General features: G+C 38.3%; 1 protein-coding gene across 1 annotated transcript in view; it reads left to right on the forward strand.

Annotated features, from left to right (window-relative positions):
• The first annotated feature begins 3,655 nt into the window (after window positions 1-3,655).
• Window positions 3,656-13,451, forward strand: part of tfr1b (transferrin receptor 1b) — a 13,373-nt gene continuing 3,577 nt past the window's right edge. Inside the window, exons 1-16 of the mRNA XM_032503438.1 lie at window positions 3,656-3,808; window positions 5,317-5,373; window positions 5,532-5,733; window positions 6,716-6,890; window positions 8,754-8,891; window positions 9,523-9,607; window positions 9,772-9,894; window positions 10,005-10,100; window positions 10,227-10,366; window positions 10,701-10,870; window positions 10,999-11,118; window positions 11,967-12,052; window positions 12,133-12,196; window positions 12,283-12,350; window positions 12,438-12,505; window positions 12,996-13,086. Coding sequence (XP_032359329.1) covers window positions 5,341-5,373; window positions 5,532-5,733; window positions 6,716-6,890; window positions 8,754-8,891; window positions 9,523-9,607; window positions 9,772-9,894; window positions 10,005-10,100; window positions 10,227-10,366; window positions 10,701-10,870; window positions 10,999-11,118; window positions 11,967-12,052; window positions 12,133-12,196; window positions 12,283-12,350; window positions 12,438-12,505; window positions 12,996-13,086 — 1,659 coding nt within the window. The 5' untranslated portion in view covers window positions 3,656-3,808; window positions 5,317-5,340. The remainder of the gene's footprint in view (window positions 3,809-5,316; window positions 5,374-5,531; window positions 5,734-6,715; window positions 6,891-8,753; window positions 8,892-9,522; window positions 9,608-9,771; window positions 9,895-10,004; window positions 10,101-10,226; window positions 10,367-10,700; window positions 10,871-10,998; window positions 11,119-11,966; window positions 12,053-12,132; window positions 12,197-12,282; window positions 12,351-12,437; window positions 12,506-12,995; window positions 13,087-13,451) is intronic.

Consider the following 13,451-nt stretch of genomic DNA (forward strand, 5'->3'; position numbering starts at 1 on the left):
TATTGTCCTGCATGCTTTCATGTTTGGTAATCCTCTCAGAAAGATTGGCATCCTGAAAGCACGTACATAGAAAGCTCTACCGGTAGCTAGGTAGTACCATCCCTCCCCTAACACATAGCTAGCAGTTAGCCATTTTGTTTTGGAGAACCGCTAGATGTACGATTCTGTATAACCAGAAGATTGTTTTAACAATATTCCGCGGCTGGTGGGCACTGAAGTGTTTTAACTTTAGGTCTGTCTTTAAAAGACATACTTTCAAATGTGTGCTGTAGATTATAAGAGTTAATCGACATTGTTCAGTATAACCAGCTACCATCTGATACATTTGGAGCCAATGACAACAACCAGCCAATCAGATTCAGCTCAACAACAGTCAGACACCTTTGGGCATGCGCAATGTGGTATTCCCACACTGCGCACTTGACATTGCGTAGATACCTTTCGAGCAAGCACAATTAAAACACTATTTTTAAACTACTATATTAACCATTGTCTCAAAAGAGTATTATAATGATGAATTACATCAGCAATTGAAGATTTTGCAATATCCAGAATTATATTTTTATCTAAATTGCTCAAGCCTACCACTAAAACCCCACTTTTTTTGTTTGCTGCTGCCAGAAGATGGCTGGTGTCTAGTCTATATTTGGACTGTTATAGTATGAGGAAAAAGCCTGTATATCTGGTATGACCTGTAGCTTATGGTGGCTAATGTTAGCAAACTTGACATACATTTATTGTACTATATATAATAAATTACTGTGTTCACTTACTTTATGTCTTTTCTCCACTTGTGCCACTGTTGCAGTAGGTTTTAGCATTTAGAATTATCATATTATAATTGTTACTTGTGACCATATTGTGAAGCCTCGTGAGTCACCAAAATGTCACAGGGTTGATCTCACAACAGCTAACTAATCCATTTACCAGCCATGCTCCTGAGTATTAGAGTAAACCTCCTATTCAGTCACAAGAGCCCACTTTAAAATGTAAATGCCTGAAACGTAAAAGATGTGGCATTATGGGTAACATATCTTCTCCCACATAGATGCCATCTATGCTGCTTTGTGTGCAGTTGGCCTTAGAATAGACTGATTGTTTCCTCATCCAGAGATAGAGGTTAATGTCTCCAGAGATGAGAGGTAATTTTAACACAAAGCACTAAGGTGACACCATCTGGGACGGTGTTGCTATTACATGATGTGCTGAGGTCCCAATTCAATTGTGCCACCTACTGTACATGTGAAAACACCCAGTGAGAAGCCTCAGCAGTGCTGACACTGTTTCCTTCGTCCCTCTTTTAATATTTGTTTTTGATGATATGTGAAAGCTATTTTAGCGATTGTATGAAAACGATTGGTTACCGGTACCCTCTCTGTGTCTATAGATAGCCTATGTGGTTAAGTCTCTTCTCCTGACTTAGAAAGAAATTTAAATATCAATTCGTTTCAAACCCCTGATTTCAAGTTGTATATGTCAACAGAAAATACTTTTTTACATCATATTATACACTTAACTCTACTGGAGTTCAGTTAAAGTGACGAATAAAGTGAAAGTGACTGTTATTATGTGAAAGATAATTTTCAATTCCCATTAACTATCATCGTGGTTCCTGCAGGATTCATTCATTGAATGCAATTTAATAACTGTTCCTTGGCCATAATTACACAAGTAGTGACGAAATGATGTGGAATTATTATTATGTCCCATTTTTCAGTAATTACAGCAGTATAAAATGATATAGTTATTTAAATTAATGTGACTTGGACCAGGATAAGTAACAATGGATTCCACAAAACATAAAAAAAGACTTGTCCCAACCTGCCGATAGCCTGACATATCTGGTCCTACAGCTACAGTGTAAAGCCGTGTAACAGATTGTTGTTCTCTGCATATGACAAACTGCACCTTTTTAATGTATGACTTATAAGTAAAGGCAAGTGTTTGATGTAACTATTCAATCTTTTTTTTACCAGTACACAACCCTGGAATAGTAATTTTCATAGAGTCCCTTAGTTACAGTAACTCAAATGCCCACATTTCCCACATTTTCAAATGCTGCATCGAAGTGCTTTGCACTGATAGTTTACTGGTGAGAAACCATCTGTGCTGACACTGCAGAGTGCAGTGTCATATTACTGTAAGTCTCCTTTTCTGCAGTTACAGTCTTACGGGTGTATCATTTGCCATCTGAGGGGATTATTGATAAAGAGCAGTTGTACTGTAGCAATGTCTCCTTCATGCATATAGCCTATAATAATACATCTGAGAACAATTTTAAACACATCCTTTAACATGTCTCTTGGTGGTGCTGATGTCAACAGTTTGTTTTTGTTTGTGAAAAAGAAGTGCACGGTATAACATCAATTTAGACTCATTTAAATAAAGCCAAAAGAAGCATCAACAGCTCTTATGTGATTGTTGTCTGCAACTCCACCCACTGGACAGACTGCATATCTGTGCTTAGGAATGCCAGCAATGTCAAGGTTAACAAGTCATTGGAGTTCCCCATGCATACAATGGACTATTGTGTTAAATGATTTCAGGTAACATCTGTATTTTTTATTTCCTGCAGGTGTTTTTAGGGATTTTTCATTAAATCCACGAGACTTCAAAAACACGTTTATCCAATCAAATGAAAGTTATGCGCTTTAATTTGATAGATTTTTAGTCGTGTTATTGCTCTTACAGGTTTTATTAGTTGTTCTAAATTCCCTGTTCTGCCTGTTCAATAGAGCAGCAAAAATGATCACTCCTTAAAAATATTTGTTATCATGCTGTCTCAAACCATATAATACGATTTCCCTTCAGCTGTGGTCTCACTGTCATTTCTTTGTTATTCATTATACATTTGCAAGAATCATCCCAGTATTTCCCCCCCCCCCCCCATGAAAGCAGCAATAGTAAAGACATCTTACATCACTAACCTCACTTATTATAAACTAGTGATCTGTTATTTTAAAATACTTGTATAGACTTGGAACCATCAAATAGAGTGGACAGTGAAACACTGATTTTTAGCCTGGTTATACTATATACTATACTTCAATGAATGTACGGTGACTTTCCATTACTGACTAGTTAGCAGTATACATAAGCAGTAGTACAGTCATTCATTATGCAGAATGGTAAATTTCAGAAAAAAATATGCAGCATCAGCATTAATGTACAAACTATTTTGATCTAAAAACATATGTAGTTGACACTGACATAGACAGTTATTATTATTATTATTATTATTATTATTATTATTATATTTTTTCTGCAGAATAAGTACTTCTACTACTAATTTCATAAGGTTTTGAATGCAGTCCATCTACTTGTGGAGTATTTTTCTATAGTGTGGTATTAGCACAGGATATTTTAAGTACATAAGAATCAATATCTTAAGCACATTAGTAAAGGATCTGAATACTTCTTCCACCACTGTATCTTTTGAATGTAATATCCTAGTCTTCAAAATAACTTGTCAAATGAAATGAATGTAGTGAAACAAAGAGTACAATACCTCAATCCTGAATACAGGAGGCCTACTAAGAGTGAGTAAATGTGCTGTAGGAGGACTTTACCGTAGACTGTAACCTGGGGTGACAGAGAAAGCCTACCTATAGTGGGTGTTCTCTTAACACAGCCACGGTGTTACATTTGACACTGTGTACGTGACTGATTGGCGCCGATTGCAAGATGACGTAACGCGGAAGTGCCATGACCCTTATCAGGACGCGACTGAGGATGAGAGCCATATCTACGGGAGTAAGGAAGCAGGTCACCATCAGCAGAGGACGCGTGGTGTTTGACGAGCAGTAAGGTGAGGTTACTGACATTGCCGGACCTTTTATTCGTTTATATTTGATATAGTTAGACAGTTGTTGAGCTGCATTGCCTTTTACGCGAGTGTTTTCCCCTCAACCGAAAAGACATAGGACCAACGTGCAGCTAACTAGCTTAAACGGTACTCAATAGGTACTCAGACTGCATCGTAATGTTTCGTTTGGAAATTCATATTACAGTTATTAATCGACAACATATGCATGTATTGTTTTTAATATGAAAGCCTTGTTTTTGATTTGTCCCTGGTCCCTCCCCTAGCACATTTTGACATGAAGCAACCTCGATGTGAACACTCCTCTTGTTTAATATCGCTGACAATATTGTAATATCCTGCACAATATAGCGTTTTATTTTTTTTAAGCGTACTTATGTACTCATTGAGAGTTAAAAACATGCAACATAAATGTTTGAGGATTTCTAAAATATGCTTATTAAACAGTTGTGTCTAGAGATGTCATAATTGTGTTGATTTCCAGGAAATTAATGTGCTTCCGTTTTGATTATCGATTCAGTTGTTTTTCCTGACATTTTATAGCTCAAATCGATTGATTGAGAAAATCATCATCATCAGATTAATTGATAACGTTGAGGCCCATGGTGACACCGCGTCTAAATGACCTCAAACGTATTGGGTGTATTACTGCACTGTAACTCTTGTTACATTGGCTGTCTCATAGTTAATATATAACTAATATTAGCATGTTTGATATGCCTTGTAAGACTATGATCAAAACACAAGAAAGTGGTTAGAGCCTGTGCAAGCCGGAAAATGCTTTCTTGAGTCTTTGGAGAGACATAACTGAGCTTTTCTGGGTTTGCTGTAATACTTTGAGTTAATTTTAGTTTCAATATGGACACTATGGACACACTTTTGTCATTTTGATGTTTTCCTCAGTTAATGATTGCATTAAATAAATATGTATTACCTACGGATAAATCAGTAGCTATTTCCTGCTTTAGCACAGGAATGAAGAAGTGGTTGGAATTAACGGTAAGCTTGGTACGTTGCATCTGGCCCTACCCATAAGGACGATGACACATTTGGAAACACGTTGGTTTGGTGTCAGTTAGAGCACTTCCTGGAAACACCTAGGTGTTTTTGTCTGTTGGAACCAACGCTTCTTATTAAGCTTTGACCGACGCCTCAGTGTAGTCTGCGTGTGACATGTTTATGAATAAAACAAAGATATCACTGTAGTGATGTGTAAACAGTATCTGAAGGTCGTGTGTGAGAGAGATTATGAGCAATCCTGCATATGACTTCATGTTTTTAATGCTGATTTCAGTCAACAGTCAGCCTTTTACATGCAGAGAACACAACTCCTTCTGGCAACCTTTCATATTCATCTGAAAAAAAACTCTGTTAGAAAACCCGACTCGCCACACATCCTCTCCCTCCCACTCTGTTTCCTTTGGTATTTCCATCTTTGCATTTGTGTTTCTACTTTGCCAATCAGAACTTTATATTTTCTTTTCTATACCCAGGTTTTTTTTTTCTTTAAAGCAACAATGGATCGAGTGAGGTCTGCGTTCAACAGCATGGTGAGTGCTTGTTACTTGCATTCAAAGTAGATGTTTTACACTTTTTTTAAATGTTGTTCTCTTGGCTACCCGTGCTCCCATTCAGCTGTGGGATCAGGATGGAACACATGGCTCTCATAGTTTCACTCTTATCTTCTCTGGTCTTTCTCCCTCTCTAGATAAAAAGTGAGCGGTACAGCAGGTTCACTCTGCAGCCGGCAGATGACGGAGAAACCCACGTTGAGGTCAAACTGTCGGATGGCGCCACAGAGGCCGGGGACCAGGCCGGGGGATCTCCGAGCTTCAGGCCAGCACCTCCACGTCGCAAACGGAGAACTGTTTGCTACCTGGCCCTGGGGACTCTGCTGATATTTGTCACCGGTACGCCACGCTCATCATTAACATGCCCCTCCTTCTTCATCTAGGACTGGGCAATAATGCAATGTGATACATCTTTCAATGAAATCATATCTTGATGAAATCATATATCCAGATACTGTGATACACAGTTGCTTGGGGTGGGGGGGAAAAAATTGATACTTTTCCAAGTATCCAAAAGGATTGTTCTTTTATTATATATGTGTTGGTCAGTTTGTCTGCTCGACAATCCAATTTTGCAGCAATCACATTGAATTGAGATAAACGAACAAATGTATCTTTTTAGATAAAATAGATGTTGACAAAATGTCCTTTTGGGGGACATCATTTCAAATTGGAAAAAAAGGTAGTAAATTGCAATATGTTTAAAATCACAAAAATATCGTATTGTGAGGCCGCTGGTGATTCCCTAACAATTAAGTTGTCTAAATTGATAAGAACAAGCACATACTAACATAATTTTCTCAGAAAATCTGTTGTAAAACACTTTTTGTGCATGCATGTAAACATAGTTTTTATTTAGCTGGAAAACTATTTTTTTATGCATGATTTATTTATCCAAAATCTCATTGTGAAAAAATTGTTTTGTGAAAGAGCCAATTGTCAAACCTACAATATCGTTGCAATATCGATATTTGGTCAAGAATATTGTGGTGACAGATTTTCTTCATATTGCCCAGCCCTATGGAAACAAATGAATAGTTTTACATTTGAGAAGCTGGTACCATTAAGTTGTTGTCTTTTATTGCTTCAAAAAAATGATAATTTGATTGGAAGAATTACTACAAACAAATGGCATACTTAAAAAGAAAAACAGTCTACACAACTGGACACCACTGTATACCAATAACACTCATAAAATCTCGCTGAGGCCTACAAAGAAGTTGTAACGTATTTATCTGTGACTTTACAGTCAAAGTGGAAAAGGAATTACATGTCTCTGTACAAGTGCCTTAATTAGGTCATCTTTGTATTTGTCCTCCAGGCTACTTGCTCGGTTACCTCTGTCACCATGAAACTCGAGAGGAGTCGGTGAACTGTGGCACCGAACCGGAAGGAAAGATGGTAACGCCACCTGTTGTAGCACCAACTCCAGAGGTTCCGCTGTACCAACTCCTCACACAGAAACTCACCAGCCGCGCATTTGACAAAACTCTGAGGTACATTGTTCATGTGCCGATCTATTGAGGTCGTTATACTGAAGGCAAAGCCAGAAGTGAAGACAAACACCTGACAATCAAACACACCGGTTAATTCCTTAGTATGTAAATGATCCCATTTATAAACAATAAAAATAAATACATAGATGTTACAGTGGTAATGATTTGTTCCACCCAGGTACTGTTTTGGTCTCAATAGCCTTTAGCTTTCTGTGAGAGGGAAAGGAATAATACATATATGAATTAACTAGATGAGAGGGATCAGAGCACTTTATATTTTTAATAACACTGCAGACAGTCTGAGAAACAAACAAGACAGAGGATGGTTACAATGTGTTTTGATTTTGTAAGGGAAAATAATAAGATAATATAAGTTCCATGACTTTAATGGATGACATTGACCCAAAGAAGCACCCACAGCCAAACAGGCCTCTCATTTGTCCCACCACCATCCCTCAAACCCACCAGCTGCCATGTACTCTCGAATATCAGAACATGTTTGAAATTCAATTTGACTGGTTGGAATTTTTTTTGAACATGTAAAAGAAAACCGAAATGGTCATAGAAAATATTACACAAAATAGAAAGCATAGAGATACATGAGTAAGAAACACGTAACTTCTTCTGGAATAGTAGTGGGAAGAAGTACTTGCGTATTTAGCCCCATCCCTTCCCCATGGGTTTTTAGTTGGGTAACAGCTTCTTCTGTCATAATAAAGCTTCCTCTGTCATAATGTCAGTAATTGTAACATCTACATGGCTCTGACTTGCTTACTATTTATCTGTCTTAAAAAAAAACTCATGTCAGAACTGAGCAATATGTCTATAAATCTTTTTTCCTTCCCTTGTAAAGTGCAGAACGCTAGGACATGCTATCAACATCATAAATTATTTCATCATGTTCAAAAGTTTAGCAAGAATAAGCACAGATAGCAGAAAAGTCCCCACACTAATTCATAGCCTCCTGGTGTTTGTGTTTACAAGTGTTTCTATGACATTTACCTCGTCTGTAAAAATATGTCTGCCACCACCAATGGAAAGTTGAACCATGTTGCTAGGACAAAAGTCATTTCAGGCTCCTGCAAACCCTTTTTTTTATGTTTTATTTTTATTTATTTTTTTATATAAATGCCTTATTGCCAGTCTGCAAACTGATTGCGGGGAACGTGTGTGTGATGTCACAGCTGATAAAGGTGGAGCAAAATTTAATATATATATATATTACTGCTGGGTAGCCTAACCTGTGAATACAGTAATTTATTAGTTTACTACATTTCGCATTATTAATCTGAATCTGCAAAGTAACTTAAGTCATTAAATAAATGTAGTGGAGTAAAAAGTGCAACATTTCCCTCAGAAGTATAAAGTGGCAGAAATTTGAACTACTCCTTTTTTAAAGGGTAATTTCGGTATTTTTCAACCTGGACCCTATTATCCCATGTCTAAGTGACTGATTTAAACAAAAATCTTTACGAAATGACCCAGTATTGAGGTATATAGGGCAAATCTGGATCGTCAATTTCCGTCCACTAAAAGTGTTGTTTTTGCGAGTGGCTGGCTCAGATTGTTACAGAACTTGAGTAAATGTACTTAGTAACTTTCCATCACTGTTGTTCTGCAGTTTAGAGTTGAAAACTAACAAAGTGCCATGAAATGAGGTCAGCCATCTCATTGCCGGCAGTGTCTGTTATTTTGGAAGAGTGCTTCTCGTAATGTAGAAACGAGGGTTGTCATTTAAAACAAGCACCGTCTGTGTCATGAGTCATCTGCAGGCCTTTTTTCCTCTGAAGTGTTTTGAGCAATGCATGAAAGGGTTGTTTCAGAAGCCTGAACTGAGACAAAGTTGATTTTGTTTCTCCGCAGGGACTTTGACCTGCCCAGGCGTTCAGCAGGAAGTGTGGAAGACCGGAGTCTGGCAAACCGCATCTTTGACCAGTTCAAGAAAGCGGAGATGGAGCCCTGGACTGACATCCACTATGTTCAGCTGCAGATGCCGGACAGGTTGATGACACATTATTTACTGTTAATATATTAATTGATTTAAAATAAATTTAAATAAGGGATATTTCTTTAAAATGTCACAATTTGACATTAGGATGGGGAGATAATTCAAGTCCAAAGTATTTAGATTGTTTTTGGTTGCTTTGAGGGGTGCTGTATGTTGCATGTTAGTCTTTCATCCTCCCGATCTACAATGCTATAATTTAAGGGTTTGAGGAAATTGAAGAAAAAAATAATAAGGAATTTACAGACATTTTAAATACAAACAAATTGATAACATTAGGTGCATCTTACAATCCTTAAATTGGGTACGGAAAAAGGAAGTCCTCGGAGGAGATGGGCAACAAGGAAATGTGCTTTTAGTGGGATGAGACATCCTTTCCTCTGAGCGTCACATAGTGAGTTAGCAACTCTTAAGTTGCATGGCTTCTGGTAAGACTACTGGTGTATTCTCGCTCATGGCTCCTTGGTGATCAATCCTTGGGGCAGAAGTAACAGCTTTGAGTCGGCCTTCACAAAGGACAGAACAACTTTCGGTTCAAGCGAGGACAAAGGAGTTGAAGAGCTACTAAATAAAAAAACGGTTATGAGATGCACCTATTGTAACAAGCTTTTGTCTTCTTATCTGCAGCAACCGTCCAAACCGTGTCCTTTTTCGTTCAGATGTCTTCAAGCCTACAGGGTACCTGGCTTACAGTGCTCCTGGGGAAGTTAAGGTGAGTCAATACCATCCCTCTTTTATCGTGAAAACTTGAAAATGTTTGTCTCTTGTTTAAATGGACTTCCATTAAAAGAATTAAAGGCCCAATCTTTGATCTGTTGCTTTTAGCTTTCAGCTGTCCACTGTAGCGGCCTATCTGACTTGTGCTTGTGTTCATAGGGCAAGCTGGTGTATGGCAACTACGGTCGTCAGGAGGATCTAGATGTTCTGCAGAAACAGAACATTGAACTGAAAGACAATGTGTTGCTGCTCCGAGCCGGAAAGATCAGTTTTGCAGAGCAGGTGAGGGCTGATTAGACGCCTATATACAGTACAGTGTGTCAATTTTTTTTTTTTTTTTTTTTCCAGGAACTTTCACTTATTTGTTCATGTTCCTGTTTTTATTTTCTCAGGTTGATAATGCTGCCACAAAGGGGGCCTCTGCTGTTCTAATCTACCCTGACGTTCAAGATTACAAATATGTAGCAGACACAGAACTCTACGGACATGTAAGTTTGCACATACTAGTTTTGTAGCATGTTGTTAAAAGCTATTGAACCACGTAAAGTTTTGACTTGGAACCACTTGGTACAGCATGGTATTGGGAATTGATTTTGTGTGTGTCCCCCTTTCAGGTCCATTTGGGTTCAGGCGACCCCTACACCCCTGGATTTCCCTCCTTCAACCACACCCAGTTTCCCCCAACGCAGTCGTCCGGCCTCCCTAAAATCCCGGCCCAGACTATCACCGCCAAGATGGCTTTAGCTCTCCTAAAGTATGGACACAATTGCAAACACACACACAGAGGGGGTGGCTTTTAAAATTTTTTTTTTTCTGTATTTCTATTTTAATTTCTCTTGATATATAACTATAAGAAAAAACAAGATGGGAATTTATTTTTCTCCATTTTATCGCCTGTAGAAGCCTCTACTGTAGAGTTCCCTTTGTGATATTATCTTTTGCTCCAAAGTGTGGCCTCAGCAGTAATTCTTTTTTTTTTTTTTAGAGTATTTTTCTTTTTTCACCATCTAAAAGTTGTCTTATGTTGTAAATAAATTGGTTTAATAAAGCTATAAAAAAACAGCAGTAAACTCCTTTATCCCCTCCAGTAAAATTGGCGGCCCTGAACCAGATGCAAGCAGCGGTTTTAAAGGCGACCTCCCGTCAGTGGCTTACAGCCTGGGAGGCAGCGAGAACATCACTGTTGAGGTGAACAACGTGCTGGTCAACCAAGAGATCCACAATGTGTTTGGAGTCATAAAAGGATTCACTGATCCTGGTACACTTGTTTTTAATTTTTTTAATTATGTTTTTCCCTTCTCCCCTTAACCATCTACAGTGGCATCATTATTATTTTTTCATCTTACATCTAAGATGATGTTTTGGTGTCTGTGTTTGAATCTGCAGATCAATACGTTGTACTGGGAGCTCAGAGAGATGCCTGGGGTGAAGGTTTTGCCAAAGCCACTGTCGGCACCTCAATACTGATAGAGCTGGCCAAGGCTGTTCGTGAGATGGTGGAGAATGGTAACAAATCCAACACTTACTAGACAGTAGACACAATACACAAGGGATTAATTAATATGAGGCTTCAGCAGCCTGAGTCAGTCCAATCAATCGGATAGCTTTTTCTTTTAATACAAATGTTCCTCTTTTTTTTTGTCAACATCCCTTAAGTGGAGCTCGGAAAGGAAACAATAGTCAAATAAACTGGAAGTAACATCTTCAATTTCCTAAGTCAGACTGAAGGATGAAGCCTCATATTAACTTATATGTATATCAGAAAGTTGTAGGACAAAACCCAAGCAGCAAATGCTGACCAAAGTGCAGTTCTTGCAGTCTTCTCGTGGTATCTCGGCAGCCCCCGTACCCCTGATTAATAGTTACATTAAGGAGGCACACATCAGCTATGGTGTAACCTGAGAAACGCCCCCTCAATACAGAAGTACAAATAAGCAATTTATTTTCACAATGTCCTCCCGTGTCCAATGTTGTAGAATCTCAGTTACAAGGTGGAATTTTTGGCGCCCCCCAAAAGCAGTTTGAGCCATCCCCAAAGGAAAATCACCAGCACCAAGATAAGAATTAAAAATAAAAATAGCATTTCAAATCCTCACTAAATGTTTTTTAAGAGCAATTTACCAAACAACTGTTAAACAAGCAGAACATAAACTTGAGTAGGAGCGCTTATCTCATTTTTTTCAATCAGCTGTACGATTATTTTATCTTTATTAATTGGGTTACAATGCCCATTTCTGTTGATCAAATTATAGAAATAACAGGAAAATGTATAGATTTCTATCAGATTTCTACCGAAAAACACTAACAGATTTTCTTCAGTAACAGTTTCTTCTCCTGGGTTTTCCTTTTTCCAGATGGGTTCAGACCCAGGAGAAGCCTGGTGTTTGCAAGCTGGAGCGCCGGAGAGTACGGAAGTGTCGGCGCCACCGAGTGGTTGGAGGTGAAGATCTGAATTACTTTGATTTAGACGTACAGTACAAATAAGACATTTTTTTTTTTACATGTCCGTTTTGTTTTCAGGGTTATATGTCCTCTATTGGAAAACGTGTTTTCACCTACATAAGCCTAGATGGAGTGGTCATGGGTAAGTACAGGACGCTCTTGCACTAAATCGCTGTACTGAGAAGTTTTCCAGTGGTTGTCAGTCGACTGAATTTATCTCTTCACTAGGTAGTGGGAGCTTTATTGCCTCAGCAAGTCCGCTGCTCCACAGCCTCCTCGAGAACACGATGAGAGAGGTAACCGCACAAAAACCACCCAGTTAATGCTGATCCAGTTCCATACATACCAGTTTGTATTCACTTTAATCTTCCTCGTCCATGCAGGTGAAGTGCCCTTTTGGTTCTGGCACTGTGTACGATGTGGTGGGTGCAAGTAACTGGGAGGCCAAAACGTGAGTAGATAACCAATCTATAATGCCTAGTATTCAGTCAGCCAGCCAAAAGCTACAGTTTCCTATTGTAACTATTTAAATCACTTCGTCAGCACAGTTTGGGTGTTCTTTTTAGTCCTTAGAAATTAAACTGTTCAAATGCAGTCAGGAAATTTAAACGCCACAGAAGTGTAAATAATACTAATGCCGATAACATACGCAATCTTTGGTACCAATACAAATGCCTTCATTTGAGAAATTTAACCACATTTTTCTGTAAAGCCTTTTTTTCTATTTAACAAAATAAGCCCAAATATTGAAGTGTTAATTTTGTCTAAACACAAGCAGCCAGACAAGAGCTTTCGCATAAATAAAATACAGTCTAAAATTGGCCCATTTGATTTTAATCGGGAACTAGGACTGCAGCTATTGTTTATTGTAAAATTGAAGTAATCTTTTTGTTGCGAATAGCCGTGTGCAGTACAATAACTTTACATTACATTTTGTGCAGACTGAGGCCAATGTCAATGGACGACCCCGCCTATCCGTTCCTGGCCTTCTCTGGAATTCCCTCCATCTCTTTCCACTTCATCTCTCCCAACGTAAGTCTGGATATAATACAAACTATTGACATATTCTGTATTCTTACATTTACCCACAATAAGTAATAATGGGAATGTTGGGATGAACACAACCTCCTGCTAGTAGAGCTAATCCAATTCAGACGATAGGTGTAGTATCGCTTTATATGAACATGGTGGCAGTCGTCTTCCAACAAACGCAGTGCTACTGCTTCTGGGTCAGCTTTATCTTACCTACGTGTTGATATAAAGATAATGGAAACAGAAAAGAAGACCCCCATCACACGTTTTCTAAATTCTTTGGTACAAGCTTGTCACATAACTAACATAATTGTTGTGTTTTTGTGCAGTTAGCCGACATCTGTTTGATTCTTTTTGTTACTTTT

Source organism: Etheostoma spectabile, chromosome 22 (assembly GCF_008692095.1).
Source record: "Etheostoma spectabile isolate EspeVRDwgs_2016 chromosome 22, UIUC_Espe_1.0, whole genome shotgun sequence".
Taxonomy (NCBI): Eukaryota; Metazoa; Chordata; class Actinopteri; order Perciformes; family Percidae; genus Etheostoma; species Etheostoma spectabile.